Source organism: Garra rufa, chromosome 6 (assembly GCF_049309525.1).
Source record: "Garra rufa chromosome 6, GarRuf1.0, whole genome shotgun sequence".
Lineage (NCBI taxonomy): Eukaryota > Metazoa > Chordata > Actinopteri > Cypriniformes > Cyprinidae > Garra > Garra rufa.
This window is the reverse complement of record NC_133366.1, coordinates 1239472-1256738: the sequence shown is the minus strand read 5'-3', so window position 1 is coordinate 1256738 and position 17267 is coordinate 1239472. Positions and strand designations below refer to the sequence as shown.

General features: G+C 36.2%; 1 protein-coding gene across 2 annotated transcripts; it reads right to left on the bottom strand.

Moving 5' to 3' along the window:
- Nucleotides 1-78: 78 nt before the first annotated feature.
- Nucleotides 79-2885, bottom strand: LOC141336120 (uncharacterized). Of its 2 annotated transcripts, XM_073841642.1 has the most exons (4): nucleotides 2854-2885; nucleotides 2197-2366; nucleotides 1648-2107; nucleotides 79-1393 (listed from the first exon to the last, which is right to left on the bottom strand). In XM_073841642.1, the coding sequence occupies exons 2-4, from the start codon at nucleotides 2362-2364 to the stop codon at nucleotides 234-236; spliced, it is 1788 nt and encodes a 595-aa protein (XP_073697743.1). In that variant the 5' UTR covers nucleotides 2365-2366; nucleotides 2854-2885; the 3' UTR covers nucleotides 79-233. The 2 variants fall into 2 exon arrangements, with proteins under 2 accessions (XP_073697743.1, XP_073697742.1); XM_073841641.1 differs by having other exon boundaries at nucleotides 2197-2875.
- Between the last annotated feature and the right edge of the window lie 14382 nt (nucleotides 2886-17267).

Sequence of the window (17267 nt, the reverse complement as noted above, 5' to 3'; positions counted from 1 at the left end):
TCATCAAAACATACCTAACCAGCAGATGCTGTTTTTTTCAACAGGGTCTAAAATAAGAAATAGAAATGAAGCAAGTCATTGAGACAAACAGACATTTTTAATTGCATTCCACTGCAAGTAAATTACACAATTACACTGACATTCTTTGTGATTTTTTTTTTACAACCATAAAATACAGCATGGTGTTTTTTTTTTTAACACAACCTAAAACTAATTACTAATTAATGATGAAACTATGATGATTGTGGAGCCGCGTGTTTCTTCCGGTGCGTCTGAAAACCCCATTTAAAAGTGAATCTCTCGCCGCAGATGGAGCAGCAGTAAGGTTTTTCTCCTGTATGTATTCGTTCATGAACCTTCAGGGAACTTGGTATAGCGAAGGTCTTGTCACAATGGGAGCATTTAAAAGGTTTTTCTTTTGTATGAGTCTTCTGGTGCATTTTTAAGGGCGTTAGCCCATAAAAACTCTTCCCGCAATCGCTACAGTGATACGGTCTTTCTCCCGTGTGAACTCTCTGATGAACTTTGAAAGCAAATGAACTCGCAAAGCTCTTCCCGCAGTCGGAGCACAGGTACGGTTTCTCTCCGGTGTGAACCCTCTCATGGGTTTTCCGATGAGTCGTATGATAAAAACGTTTCTCACAGTATGAACACTGATACGGTTTGTCATCGTTTTTTGCGTGCATTTTCCGGTGTAACTTTAGAGAAGCTAAGTTTGTAAATGCTTTCTCACATTCACTGCACTGATACGGTCTCTCATTGCTGTGCATTAACAGATGGTTCTTCAAACTGGTTTCATATTTGAAGCCCTTCTCGCAGTGCGTGCACTGATACGGTTTTTCATCAGAGTGCATTCTTTGGTGTGACTTTAGAGACGTTGAGTTCCTAAAAGGTTTTCCACATTCATTGCACTGGTACGGCCTCTCATTGGTGTGCGTGAGTAGATGTCTTTTCAGATGAGATCCATTGCTGAAGCTCTTTTCGCACTGAGCGCACTTGTATGGCCTTTCACCCGTGTGGGTCCTCTTATGACATGTAAGGTCTCGTTTGTTCCGGAAAAGCTTGTTACATACGTTGCACTGGAAAGACTTTTCATCATGTGTCTTCATATGAGCTTGCATATTATAAGGAGTGGTGAAAAAATCCTTCCCGCACTGTTCACAGCGAAACTCCTTCTTCACGCTGTGCTCTTTTGCATGAACTCTCTTCTCTTTGAAGGTCGGAAAGCTGATGTTGCATATGTTGCACATGAAGTCTTTCTGTTCTGTGTGTTTTCTTTGACGTCTCGTTAAATTACCCTGTTTGCTGAATGTCTTTTCACAGTCAGTCACAGTCCTTTGCTCTTTGGATGTCGTTCCAGTTTCTCCATCAGAAGATGAACCAGCGTCGTCATCTGAAAGTAACAAAATTGGCATGAAATATATGACTTATAAAGCAAAACAATCAAAACTAAATTGAAATTGTAATATGTCTTACTTCCTGTTCCCCAAATGTAAGACCTCTTAAAATTATAATTAAGACTTTTGTTATACCATTTGAGGTTTTCTCTCAAGACTCCTGCCACCCCTGCACATGCTAAATATTTCTACAATATAATATCAATTCTGTTAAGTCCCCATATCTGGTCATAACTAGGAAGAAACACACCTGAAGGAACAAAGTCATCATCATCAACATCATTCTGATCTTCTTCATCATCCTCATTCTGATCATCAAAATAATTCTGATCTTCATTCTCATCCTGATCATCAAACTCATTCTGATCTTCATCATCATCTTCATTCTGATCATCAAACTCATTCTGATCTTCATCCTCCTCATCACTCTGTGATTCTTCCTTTACGGTGGTTTCTTCTCCAGTGTTCTCTATCAGGTTCCTGCAGTCCACCAGTTTGACGGAGCACATCTTCAGCGGCGTCAGTAGCATCTCCTGTTCTTCAGTTTTACAGTCAGAGGTTTGATCAGTGGATTCATGATCCTGAGCGTCAGTATAACAGAGTAAAGTGAGGCTGAGCTCTGAGTCCTGTGTGTCTCTGGATCTCTGATCTCTGACGCTCCAGACTGAATCCTGAGCTTCTGTCCCATCAGACACACACATCTCCACATCCTGACAAACACAACCAGTGATACATACCAGATAGTAGGATTCAAAACAAGATATTAGCAGATAAAGATGAAATGAAGAGCTGTTCAAACCTCTCTGTTGAGTTTGTCTCCTCTTTCTCTCAGCTTTGCCTCCAGTGAGGCCACCTCTTTCTTCAGCTGACAGATTTCTGTGATCAAATCCTCAATATCCAGCATGGACAGATCAGTTCCTACTGATTTACAGCAGATCACATCCACCTGCACTTCCATGCTCAACATCTCTGAACACAAACACAGCATGATTATTAGGCCTACAAGATGCACTGACCTCAAAATGATTGTTTACATTCAAGCAGACTTGTTAAAAACAATAACACCTTGTTTCTTAGAAAATATATAGGTATTTCTTAATATTAATATTAACTGATGTTTAGTTTCAGCCAGCCTTTGGCATGAATACTGAGAGATATTTCATATAATCACATTATTCATATTACCAAATTAATTTATATTTGGTCATTACAATCTATATTTTCTAATGATATTTAAAGGTTTCTCCTAAAACTATAAATAATTTATTACCACAATACCAACTAAATATCTTACACTACAATTTGAAAATGTATTTCTATAGTAAATATATAGTTTTATTACAAATATCGTGGTTAAACGAAAGGTTGATTTTCATAAGCAACGAAATATCTCCAAAATACAAACAATAACAAGAACTGAAAAGCACAAACAATGGTAAACGTTTCAAACACTAACCGTGTGAATGCTCCAGTCTTCTTTCCTTCTTCTTCTTCTTCTTCTTTGAATGTTTTATGGCAGTTGGCAAACCAGATAGATGGTGCATTTACTGCCACCAACTGGACAGGAGTGTGGAGCGTTGATTGGGAGTTAGCGAGAAAAATAATAATAGTAATAATAGTAATAATAATAAAGATAAATAAATAAATCATAATAAAAAAAAAAAAAAAAAAAAAAAAAAAAAAAAATTCGGTATAAATCTATATTCTGTGGATCAATCCAGTTTCTCTGAGGAAAGAAATTAGTACTTTGCAGATCCTAGAATCTTTCTGTGTGCTTTTTAATATGTTCGATACTGTCATTTCCTTAATTCCTGCGTTACTAAGTGATTCTGAAAAGTCCTTTCTTTCCCTGTTGTACTTCATACACTGAATCAGTACATGTTCAATAGTTTCTGGTGTACCACATTGCGCACAGTTACCGGATTCGCTTTTACCTATGGCGTACAATGAGTGTTTAAGGGCTGAGTGCCCTATTCGAAGTCTGGTAATGATAGAGTCCTCCTTTCTACTTCCATAAGTATTTCTCTCAAACCCCACTTTATTTTGAATATTATATAAATGTCTCCCCTTTTTCTCATTATCCCAGTTCTTTTGCCATATTCTATGTAAAGCTGATTTAATTATTCCTTTTATTTCCATTTTACTTAGAGGAATACTGATATCTATCGCAGCACGCTTTAGAAACTCCTTGGCTACATGGTCCACTTCCTCATTGCCTTCTACCCCCACATGTGCTGGAACCCATAAGAAGGAAATGTTCACTCCAATTCTGTATAATCTGTAGAGATGTTGTAAGATTTCACAAATAAGATCTTGCCTAGATGCTGATTTTCCACTAATTAAACTCATCAGAGCTGAATATGAATCCGAGCAAACTACCACACGTGTTGAATGGACTTCTTCTACCCACTGTAGAGCCGTTAAAATCCCAATCACCTCAGCTGTGTATACAGAGGCATGATCTGTAATTCTTTTCCCGATACTGTGCTTGATATGGGGAATAAAAACAGCTGCTGCTACACGCCCTGATTCTGGATTCTTTGATCCATCAGTAAATATTTTAATCATATTGTAATATTTCTGAAGTAGATGTTGATTTACTACCATATTTTTTGATACCCAGACTTCCTTTGATCTCAATTTGACTTGTAATGATAGGTCTACATCTGGTTTGGGAAAAAACCATGGAGGGATTGAAGGTATTACCACCGTAGGACTAATGTTTATGTTCGATATTCCTATTTCCTGGGCTTCTTTTTCAGCATTCCATCCAAAGCTATTTATTTTCTTCTTCCCGTGTTCCCAACTTTCCTCTAAAACTCTTTTTACTGGATGATTTTCTATATGTCCCTTAACTGAACTCCAATAGGTCATTTTTAGTTTTAGTCTCCTAATTTCCAGGGGCATTTCCGCCATTTCTACCTGTATAGCTGGAATAGAGGATGTTTTAAATGCTCCACAGCTTATCCTTAAAGCTTGAGACTGGACAACATTTATTTTCTTTAAGGCAGATACTGGCGCTGAGCTATACACTATACAACCATAATCAATTACTGGTCTGATCACTGCACAATATACTCTTTTTAGAGACTGACGACTCGCACCCCAATCTACTCCCGCCAAACATCTTAAAATGTTTACTCCTTTTTTACATTTATCTATAATCTTCTTTATATGACTTCCAAATGTAAGTTTAGAATCCATCCATAATCCCAGAAATCTGATTAATGAAACCTGTTCTAAAGTTTTATTATATAAATTTAATCTTATTTTTGGGATTATCCTCTTTTTTGTAAAACAAATAACTTGTGTCTTCTCTACTGACATTTTAAAACCCCAATTATTTGCCCACTTTTCCACCTCATCTACAGCTTTCTGCATGCTTCTTTCCACAAATTTAACATTTTTCCCTCTTTTCCACAAAGCGCCATCGTCCGCATATAACGATTTTCCTACACCTTGTTCTACCTTATGAAAGATGTCATTAATCATTAGATTAAACAACATTGGACTACAGACACTCCCTTGCGGAGTGCCATTATCTATTCCATATATATTAGAGTAACTTGATCCAACCTGGACCTGTATTGTACGATTCCTTAAAAAATCCATTATCCAATTGTATAACCTTCCTTTAATACCAATTTTATCTAATTTAATTAATAGTCCCTCCTTCCACAGCATATCGTATGCTTTTTCTACATCAAAAAACACCCCTATCAACACTTCCTTATTTATAAAGGCTTTCCTTATTTCTGATTCTAGGCATATGATAGAATCCATTGTACTGCGACCTTTCCTAAAACCACTTTGATATGGGAATATTATGCCCTTTTTATCTATTATATAATTTAGTCTAGTTATTACCATTCTTTCCATTATTTTGCACAAATTTGAAGTCAGAGCAATCGGTCTGTAATTAGCTGCTACCGAATGATCTTTCCCAGGCTTGGCAATAGGGATAATTACTCCATGTTTCCAGGAAGAAGGTAACTTTCCTGATTCCCATATTTTGTTATATAAATGCAATATCGTATTCAAATAGGTATCAGATAAATTTTTTATCATTTCATTACATATTTCATCCTTTCCTGGGGATGTATTGCTTAAACCTAAAATAACCTGCTTAAGTTCATAAAAAGTAAAATTTTGATCTGAGATACATTCGGAAGGTCTTTGTTGAGTTAAGATGTCAGGATTTTCCCTCATTACCCGTTCTCTATGTTTTGTCATATCCTCCGAAATGTTATTATTACTATGTATCTTCACAAAAGCTTTTGCAAGTACCTCTGCCTTTTCACTTTCAAGTGTTATACTTTTCCCTTCATCTACTATTACAGGAATATTCCTATGTCTGTTAATCCCTCCCATTTTCCTAATCATGTTCCATAACTCACTTATATCTACTTTAGTACCGATTTCGTTACAAAATTGTCTCCAGTAATTTCTTTTAGCTGCTCTAATTACTTTCCTTACCACAGCTTGAGCTTTTTTGTATAATATTACATCTTGAAATAAATATGTTTTCTTCACCTTGTTAAATGTTTTATTTCTATTTAAAATTGCTTTGCTACATTCTTCTGTCCACCATGGAACACTTTTCCCTTTCCTTTCTCCAGAACTTTTTCCAATTACCTCCTCCGCTGTACTACAAATAGTTTCCTTTATAATATAATTTAGTTCCTCGATATCTACTGTATCATGATTAATCCCTATTATTTTAGATTCACTTACTTCCTTAAATTTTTCCCAGTCTGCTGTTTTAAATTTCCATCTTGGAGTTATATACTTTTTACACCGTACCAATTCAATTCCAATAACACATCTAATAGGGTAGTGATCACTACCTATCGTTTGATCTTGCACTTCCCATTTACAGTTACTAGCCAAACCTTGTGATACAATGGTTAAATCTATTGCTGACTGATGGCCATGAACCACATCTATCCTTGTTGGGCTTCCATCATTTAGGCATACTAGCTCGTTATCATCTAGTATGCTTTCCATAATATTTCCGTTATGATTATTACATTCACTACCCCAAAGCGTACTGTGCGAGTTAAAGTCCCCACACCACACCAATTTAGAAATTCCCTCACCACTAATTTTTTGTAATAGATCTTCTTTAATTGTTGCACATGGATTATAATAATTGATTATTCTTATACTCTGATTTGCTGAATAAACATCAATCGCTATAGATTCCACTTCTTCCTTCCCGTTAATCTCCCTAAATTCTACTCCTTGTTTAATTAACGTCACTACTCCTCCTCCATTACCCGTTTTCCTATCTTTCCGTACTATTAAATATTCTGGGACTGTAAATTTTAAATGAGGCTTCAACCATGATTCCTGTATACATATGATATGAGGTTTTTCTTCGTGGTCTTCAAGATACTTTTTAAACTCCTGGCCATTTGATATTAGACTTCTCGCGTTCCATTGAAGTATTATCAATACCACTATGACCGTCCACATTCTCCCTGGGATTTTGTGATTTGTGTCTTTAATTTATCGTTAACCTGTTCAGCTGTTATACCCTCAGCACTTAAATATTTTTCTGCTGCTCGGATTATTATTCTTATTCGTTCGGTTCTACTTACTGTTTGTGCCGAGCAATTGATTACTTCCACCATAAATGAAACGAACGCTAGTTTGTCAATAGAGATTACATCTCGCTCTTTACTCTGGATATTTCTTTCATTCCTTAGCGAGTCTTCATTTCCTTGTGCTTTACATTGTTCTGATCTTTTCACTTGCTTTATGGCCTCAGCGTAGCTTAATCCTTCTATTATTCTCACATTCTGTACCTGAACAGCATTCTTTTTCACCTGACAACCTCCGTATGCCGCACTATGCTCCTCTCCACAGTTACAACATTTTGGTTTCGTTCCTTCTTTGCACTTTCCATACTCATGATCGCCTCCACATCTTGCGCAACGTTGCTTCCCTTTACACACCGAAGCTACATGCCCGAACTTCTGGCATTTGTAACATCTCAAAGGAGGGGGGATGTATGGTCTAACCTGATAACTCATAAATCCTAAAAATACCTTATCCGGCAATTTATCTCCGTCAAAGTGTAGCATTACCGAGAGACTATCCACTCTTTCATTATTGTAAGTGTACTTCAATCGCTTAACTTCTATCACTGATGCTCCTGTTAAGCTGTTCTTAATGGAGTCAACTGATACATTAGTGGGGATTCCTTTTATTACACCCTTCATCCATTTTTATCTCCTACAGCTACGCAAGTCACCTTTTGTCCCATCAGGTTTTTTAATCCTAGAGCTTTTTTTTGTTGGATACTATCCTTACAAAACACCAGCAATTTACCATTCTGAAGCATCTTGGCACTTTCTATATTTCCAATCGCTTCTTTTAGACTTTTGGACAATTTTAACGGGTTAAGCGTGTTCCCGACTTCTGATGAAAAACTTATCATCACTTTATGTTCCCCTTTCCTCTTTTTAATCTCCCGCTGTCCTTCATTCTCCGTATCGGTTGTTAGGCTACCGCTCTTTTTCTTTTTCTTTTTCCTATTTCCAACTTTTTCCCATGTATTCGAATTACATTCTTCAAATTTCCCGCCAGTATCTTCCTCCATCTCCGGATCACTTCCGGAACTACCGTCACTTCCTCCCATCAACGCTCCTCCCGCCATCTCCTTGTTTTTCGGCCCTCCACTTTCGTTTCGCGCCTGTGTTGTGCGTAAGTCGCCGTGCGATTGGCCGACGGCCAGTCTTCTTTCCTTCTTTCTTCATTGGTTTTACCGGTGGATAATTGAGCGTCAGAGCGCCCCCTATAGTCTGGCTACAATGTCTAAAAACAAACACATTTCATTGGATTTCCACTACAAATACAGTACAAACGATTCCTATAACTGACACAGGCCTATACCTTAAAAATGATCTTATATAGTGATGTTAATGCAAAATAACTATTATTATCATTATGTTTTTCATGTGTGTTCCGTAAAATACGTCGTGCAGTGTGTGTTTTCACGTGATCACCACGAGATGGCAACATTGACAGTCATACAAACTAACACAATCAAATAAAAAAACCCAGCTGGATCGAATAGCACCTAAACACTGGACAACAGCAGCAGCAGCTCAGTCCGTTCGGTTAAAGAATTTATTAAACCAGTTATTTGGAGCAAACATCTCAACAATTCACTGTTGAATGACAGATGAGAAATGAGCTGAAGTAGTTGTCTCATAGGGGTTCTGCTGGGTCAGAGTAATAATATCTGGTCATTTCCTGCCCAAAGGTCATGTCAGCATCATCTTTATCTCTGTCTGTCTCTTGCAGTGTTGCCAGATCGGGTTGACGATTTCCAGCCCAAAAGCTCACCAAAACCCGCCCACTTCAACAAAAACCAGCCAAAATTTTAACTGCCAAAATAATGAGAATTTTATTGCCATGCCAAGGTTGATAAGGACCATTTTTATCTCTTAAAAAAAAAAAAGAATGACAAAATAAAATAAAGATAAATCAGTTTCTTAGGAATATGGATCAAAACAGTCCGAAAATATGCGTAAAATGTCTTCTTTTCAAAGTGGAAATTAACCGATGACTTTAACCCTTGGAAAAACACATGCATCATTTTCAATGTCCACAGTAAAAATATGCCAATTTCTGTGCAAAAAGTGCACAATAAAGTGATGAGAAACAAATGTAATGTAGCTGGCATTTACGTTCATGCACACACCCACGTTTTCTTATTTCAGTTACAATTATATTTAGAAGTCTTCTATTCATTTCTCACCACGTGTAATCCACTTAGACTTTTTATCGTGTAACTTATATTTAGGCCACTTTGCCATCGCAATTACTTAAAATGAATAAATGAATAAGCTGCATATTCAAAATCTTGCCCGTTATAGGGCTAAAACTCCGTCACTCACAAGTCATCACATCTCACTAACGTTAAAGACGTAAATTGTTTGACAGGTCTCTGTTAAACTAAACCAGTAAGGGTTGCGTTAAGCAAAAATGAGTTGATGACTGCACTACGCATTATATTACTGTGATACTTTGAGCTCGAAGGTATTACAATAACAATCACTAATGATAAAAGCGAAGAAAAAAGCAGCTGATTGGGCGGCTTTTATTTTTTTAAAGCAGCCCAAATTTTGTCTACCCGCCCAATGCCTGGCAACACTGGTCTCTTGTCTCTGTTTTTTGCTCCTCCTCTGATGTGAGTTGCCCCGCCCACTCAATCTGACGCCCCGCCCCTCAGATGAAATATTGGCCGCGCGTTCTGCTGATATGCGCATTTGTTTGTTCACTGCACACCATGAAAATATTAATGCCTTGCATTGATTATGCTATGTGTTTTACCCTCTCTCAAAGACAGACACAGAAGCAATCTGTTAAACTGCTGGAAAGGAAACATCTGCTCGTCTCAAATCGCGCCCCCTCACTTTTCCAACAGAAATAAAGACAAAGAAATGACTGCAGCGTGGGTCGAACGGTGAACTTTTATTCTCCCTGAGCCTTTTAGCTTTTATGCGGCAATCGTAAATATTTACTGCGTTAGTCTATTAGGAAACGGTTATTCTGCGCACACACGCTCGTTTGACTCTAAATAAGGACATGTCAGTTTTAGTTTTATTGATATATAAATCTAAGTATACTGACTAAAATCCCGCTCTTCCATTTAACTAGAGCACACATACCATAGGAATGACTAAATAGTCTTAAAAAGGCTGCATTTATTTGATATAAGCTAAAACAGTAAAAATATTCAATATTATTACCATTATTTTAAATGTTAAAATGTAATCGATTGCTGTGATCAAAGCGGAATTTTCAGCATCATTACTCCAGTCTTTAGTGTCACATGAACCTTCAGAAATCATTCTAATATGCTGATTTGCTGCTCAAGAAACATTTCTGATTATTAGCAACGTTAAAAATGTTAATTTCCAGGGTTCTTTGGTAGAAAGTTCAAAGGAACAGCATGTATTTGACATAGAAATCTTTTGAAACATTATAAATGTTTGTAGGCTACTGTTATTTGTGATCAGTTTAATATGTCTTTTCTTAATAAAAAATGTTAATTTCATAAAAAAAATAAAAATAAATTGACTGGTAGTTGCCCATGTTTGTATTGGTGGGCATGAGAGGAACTATTATATCGTTATTTTTCACTGTCTGAGCAGGAAGTGACCGATATTGTGATTTGGCAGAGTTTCCATAGGAGTAGGTGGAGTGACTTCCACCTGGAACAAGCTGATAATCACACAATAAACACAAGAGCCATTCAAAATCAACTCATTGGCATCTGTGAGCAGCTTTAATAGTGGGCCCGACCTGTTTAACAATTTGTTTTTATCAGTTTCTCAAACTAAACACAGCACAAGAAATTTTGTGACTCTATGGTGCTAATGAATATTTAATGAGGCAAAACATCTCTGTTTATAATTGGTTGCATGTTGCCAAGCAACTCCTTGTAACATTCTAGCCAAATGTTTCATCCCAATGTGCATACACTGTAAAAAGTTTTCACCAGTTTCAACTTAAAATCTTAAGGCAGCTGCTAAACTTAAATTTTTAATTTTTAAACTCACAAGTTTTAGTCAATTTTAGTGTAATAAGTTGAAATAACTTATAGTTTTAAGCTGATGTAACTTAAAAACTTAAGGCAGCTGCTAAACGTTTTACAGTGCACTACCCATCCTAAATTCTATGCAATAGTAGTAATCTTCAATACTATTTAGGGCAGACAGGGTGGATAGTATGCACATTGGGACACAATGACTGTAAAACACTGATGCTGCAATTTTCTTTAGCAATGTTGGCTGCTTGTCACATGGTTAATCAACTGTGAGTTACCACGGTAACGGTTTCCGCGCAAACAAAAAAAAAGAAAGGAAGTGAAGGTGGCTCTTTGATGTATCAGAGAGTCATTCATATGCTTAAAAAAACCCGCACACACGAGGCCAACAGAGCTGCGTGCAACAACAGGAACAAACTGTTGTGTAAACAGACAGCATATAAGCAAAAAACTGAAATGGAAAGTTTATACACACAGAGAGACACAAAACCACAGCGGCTTCAATAGACAAACCCTGTGTGGAAAAAAACTGAAGTGTTTCCAAACCACAAATCATATGGTATTACATGTATTTTTCTGTGTGAGTGTACATGTGAAGAGTAACGTCATCCATCGGTAGAGGATTATACATCCAGCTGAGCTGATAAAAGTATATCCCAAGAACATTTGGTAGCATTTCCATTAGGTTTTGAAAACCTTTAAGGAAACTTTCCATTGTATCATTTTGCAAACATTACGTGAACGTTACATTTGAATGTTCTCTGCCGTTCTAAAAAGCAAGTAGTAATATTTCAAAAAAGTTAGATTAATGTATGAATGACATAAATAACATAAAACATTTTATTAACATCAGAGAAACAACATGAGAAACATTTGTTCATAACTTTGTGATAACCTTGCCAGGATGTTTAATTTAAGTTTATTTTATTAAGTAAAGCTCAAGTTTATTTTAACTATAGTTTATGAAGTATACAAATATCAGCATACTAGTAGTATACTTTTAAGTGTACTATTTCGATACTCATTAGGACAAAATCAGCTCACTTTCTAGAATGTAAAAGTATACTTTTAAGTGTAATCAGTTGTAAACTTTGAGTACACAACTAGTTTGTACTTTAACTATACTAAAGAATGAACTTATAGGTATACCGATAGTTTACTAAATAAATAGTTTTTATTCATTTGAGTATACTTAGAAAAGCACACTGTAAAGTTTTCACCAGCTTCAACTTAAAAACTTAACTTTTTAAGTTAAATCAGCTTAAAACTACAAGTCATTTTAACTTATTACAAATAATTGAGTTGATTTAACTTGTGAGTTGAAATGACTTAAGTTGATTTAACTTAACATTTTAAGGCAGCTGCTAAACTTAAGTTTTTAAGTTGAAACTGGTAAAATATTTTACAGTGCAAGTATACTCGTACGTTTTTTAAGTGGACTTTACATCATACTTTAAGTATACAACTATGTCCCTATTTACAGTAGGTATAAATGTGTATATATTTTGTTATATGAATATCTGAACATACAAAACATCAAAAGAAAGGACAGGGGATCTGCTTTTAAACCAAAGCATTTTATTCCAGCTTTGTGCATTCTTTTTCATAAACACTTGAATGTGGGTAAGTTTTATGAATAAAAAAACAACACTTTGAACAAAAAGCTAAAAAAAAAAGACTATGATGATAATCAAAACGTAGATGGAGCTGATCAACACCCCAAAGTTTGACAGTCATTATTTCCTCTTCATGGGTCGACATTTTATTCCATAACGTTACAGTTTTCCATATCTATGGTTTTGATGCTGTTTTATGTCTGACAATTGTGTTAGATTACATGTGGAAGCATCTGTTGTTTCGGTTTCTTCTTGTGTTTTGGAAATTCTGTACAAAAGATGTGTAATAGCACCCCTAGCGTATAACAATGAAAACACAGATTCTCAGAGCACAAGTAGACCTCAAATACACTTGGACTTGTTCTAAGTATAAGTCAAGTACACTTAAATGTCATTTCTGAGAAGTATATAAAGCACATTTCTGAGAAGTACATAAGAAGTAGACTGAAAGTATACTTTCTTATTTTTTAGTTTAAAAGAAGTGTACTAACAGCAAACTTGAATAAACTTTTTTGTAAGGGTGAGAACGTTCTCTGTTAGATGGAAATGTGAGAGAAGCAGAAGCGAAACACAGACGCTGATCTATTTAAATGCTGCATGTTTCAGGTCCACATCTGAATGACCCAAGTACATTAGTTCACCTATAAAAGAAGAGTCTGAGTGAACGGAAATTGCACTTTAATTCTGTTATTACCTGTAATGAGTTTCAACCTAGCTCTGTGTTTTCTGCCTAAAAAGGCTGTGTACTGTAAGCGAAGAATGTTTTGTAGACGTTTTTAGACTTTGACTCAACATTGGAAAAATTCCCTTATAAATATGACATTTTTCTTTTTATTTATTTGTGCTGCCAGACAGAAATCTTGCTCTGTTGATCAGTTCTGTCTATCAGATTATGTGATGTGTGTGATGCCAGTTTCTACTAACATACTTCAAAAGGACTTTAAACCCCATCAGTGCAAAACTGAGCTGATGATTCTCCAGTTAAAATATATAGTAAAGGTAGTGAAGTAATGAAACTGAAATTCAGTTTATCTTTCAAACTTATTCCATGACCAAACCAAAAGAATGTTTTGCTAATGTACCCATTAAGTTATTAAAATGCTTTCTAAACATACAGTTTTTTGGTTTTAGGTTATGCAAACACTGAGGGAACATTCCAATGTATCATTTTGCAAACATTACTTTGGAAGGTTTTCTGAGCAAATAGTAACAAAAAATGCATTTCAGATCAAAAGATGTACATGTAGCGTTTAAATATCTGTTCTAACATCTTTAGAACGTTTGTTAAGTCCAGAGAAATGTGAACAAACATTCTTTCTATGAATGTTTCTTCATAGCTTTCAGAGGAAGTTGCCTGAATGTCTGCGTTTTGAGAAACATTCCATGATGATGCTCTTTAATATAGTGAAATATCATGACGAGCGGCTTGTGAAGACATTCAATGTGTCATCGCAAAGTAGGAAAGCTCATACACGATCAAGATGATGTTTGTGAATCTAATGATGAGGTGGTTTAGGGGTCAGAAGTCAAGTAGGGAGCTAGAAGAGATCAGTAACCAGAAAGAAAAACAATAATATACTGTCATATTAGTAACATGAATGCTATTCATGAATCTAACTCTGCTCATATTCTTACTTTGACAAGGAAGTCACGTTATCCTGCATCTCAGGATGTGACAACATCAGACTTTGCTCTTATGAGAGTCTATCGAACCCCATTAAACTTTGAGACTGAAACTCAAAAGACGAGAAACTTATTATAATTACAGATTTCTTTCATAAATCACGAACCAAAACACAAACAGACAGGACTCTCACAACACTTACAATGTTTCCTAACGCGCAAATGAAGTGGACACTTCTTCTTTTTGGTGTCTTCATGTGCATTTTTGTTTAAGATAATCCTGTGTGCAGCCAAAAATCAGTAAGAAACACATCTTTATGATGAGCTGTTGTCATGGGCTGCACGCAAAAACAAATCCAGCACGACTGGTATTGTCTGATTTGGTAATAAATGACTCTTATGAGCCAGTTCTTTTAAGTGAATCACTCATCTCCTAATGAAGAGTCCTATTTGAAGGGACAGAGATGGTTGTGGTGTCTAAACATAAAGGATCAGTTATACACTTATTCAATCCCATAATGCATTGCAACCGATGCAGGCTGCTTCTTAAATGAACTTAAATCTGACAGAGCTCAGTGCTGATTGGTTTTCCGCCAATGCCTTTTGTGATTGTTGAGATTGTGGGTGAAGCAAAGGATACACTTCCAAAAACCCTTCCAAGGATCTTGCAAATATAGTGCATTAGTTAGCGTCGCCAAATTATTGGTAAAACTTTCTAACTTAAATTTTGTGTCTAATATAGTAATTGTTGAGTTTCATGTTTTAATAATACACCACAAATGTAATTAGTTTCTCAAAGTATGCCTAAACGAAAGTTTTATTTGGCCTTTTTGAAATTTTGATGGAAGGATATATTTGTGGATGTATACACAAATCTTGTTTTTTCTTCATTTTTACCAGGTCTGTTCCAGCGGTCTACTAAATCTCCTAAATGTATCATTGGATTTGAAAGAAGAAACAAGAGCTGTGTTGGTAGTGTTTTGATACAGTGCGTTTGTGTCATAACACACAGTTGTTGGTCTGTACGTCACTAAGATAAGAGATCTTCTGGTTTCCTTCCTGATTTCATTAATTTGTCTCGATTACAGTTATAGATGAGTGTGATGCCAGCTGTGTGTGGCAATTACACTTAGTGTTTCAATACATCAGAAAGTTACTAATGCTCATGTGATAAAGATTTTGATCAACAACTGCCAATTTCACAGCAATAACCGGAGAGTGTGAGGGTACGAGAGAGGATTATAGGACATAATAGTCTACTGTTATTAAAATCAGTTTCTCTGCCAATAATCTTGAGAACCTAGTGTCTTGAGAAACTATTCTATTAGACATTTCTAAGTTTTGTTAGCAATTTCCCCTCAAGACTTGTTTGTTTTGGAACCCTGATTATAACCATTTCGAGATCCATCTAAAGCATGTACCATTTTTTTTAGCATATTGTGAACTCTACTGAATGAGAGTCTCATTTGTCCATGAAGTCATCTGTGAATCTGATCGTATGATGTCTGAATGCCTGTTTCCTCTTTTCTCTTCTTAAATATTATTCAGAAAGTATTACGCATTTTGTTTTGTACTGTAGATTTTCATGAAGACAGAAGGTGCAGAAGACAGAAGTCTCTTTTCTTTTCATTTCTAAAGTGCTTTTTTGGTATGACTACAATGTATTGCCAAAGCACTTATAATGTTTACACTGGATTAAGGACAAATTACGAAATGGCAAATAAGAAAGAAAGTGAAACAAACACGTCTCTGTGTATAAATGTTTTTGTAAGATTTGGAATGCTAAACCAACTAGTGTTCACTCTTAAAAATAAAGGTGCTTTGAAAGGTTTTCACAGCGATGCTATAGGAGAACCATTCAGTCAAAGGTTTTTTAAAGAACCATCTTTTTTAAGAACCTTCTTTCACCAGAAAGAAACATTTGTGAAACAGAAAGGTTCTTCAGATGTAAAAGGTTATTCTATACCTTTGTTTTTAAGAGTGTTGAAGACGAAGTGTGTTTGTTAGTGGAAGATGTTGATAGTGAATGTGATGAACTGACTTCATACATTAAATAAAAATCAACAAAACTTCAGCTGATGTTTACAAGCCTTCCGGCTTTACATACCATTTCATGAGTGTGTTTAGTCTGTTTCTCTTCCTCACACACAAACACAAGCTGGTCATGCTAGCGATTTAACAATTATTTAAAATAAATTGAAATCCTATGTCTTTCTTCTTGACCTTTCCCATGACCCAGCACTCTCTGTGTGTGTGGAGGAAATACAACATCAATTCCCGACAGTCTATCACAACAGAAGACAGAGAAAATGTGTGTGTGTGTGTGTGTGTGTGTGTGTGTGTGTGTGTGTGTGTGTGTGTGTGTGCATTTCAATCACACCCCTGTAATTGGAATCCACCAGCAGCCCATTTATAGATTGCATGAGTGAATATTCACTTCATATTCTCAGTTTGACCCGTCAATCAGATTAGAAGTGTAAATGACTGAAATACATTCTTATAAAACCGAACAGTATATATTTCTGAGAGTTTGCATTGGCACAATGGCTGTTGTGCAACTCAGGATGTGACATCATGAGCACGAGAGTCAACACCGACCCTCATTGTGTGTGAAATGACTGTCCAAAAGCCCCCGTTTGCTTTGATAAATGAGTCTGTCCGACCGCCAAGGGGGGAAAAAAATCTCTACCAGTGCAGTAAGATAAAATCCACCTTGCTGCGTTTCAAGTTAATTCATTTTGTTTTAAACACTTTTTAAAAAACGTAACGGAAATTTGGTATAACGTTTTTTGAAGAGAAAAAAGCCGTTAATTTAAAGTTTGAAAATGGAGGGAAACGTTCCAAAGAAAGAGAGCGCGCCAACGCGGTGACTACTGGCACAGAGCGACAACAGCTGCTCGCTCTCATTGAAATTTCAATTTCTCTCTCTCTCTCTCTCTCTCTCTCTCTCTCTCTCTCTCTCTCTCTCTCTCTCTCTCTCTCTCTCTCTCTGGGGGGAGTGTCTGCCACGAATAGCTGCTGACTTCTCGCCCAGTGGCAGCGCACACATCTGAGGAGTGAAGACGG

Bases quoted from the DNA above. Each gene is read 5' to 3' on its own strand.
- LOC141336120 (XM_073841641.1), bottom strand. From the start codon at position 2,385: ATGCTGTGTTTGTGTTCAGAGATGTTGAGCATGGAAGTGCAGGTGGAT. The intron at 2,108-2,196 runs GTTTGAACAGCT...TGTGTTTGTCAG, and splicing joins GAGACAAACTCAACAGAGAG to GATGTGGAGATGTGTGTGTC. The intron at 1,394-1,647 runs GTGTGTTTCTTC...TGTTACTTTCAG, and splicing joins TGATGACTTTGTTCCTTCAG to ATGACGACGCTGGTTCATCT.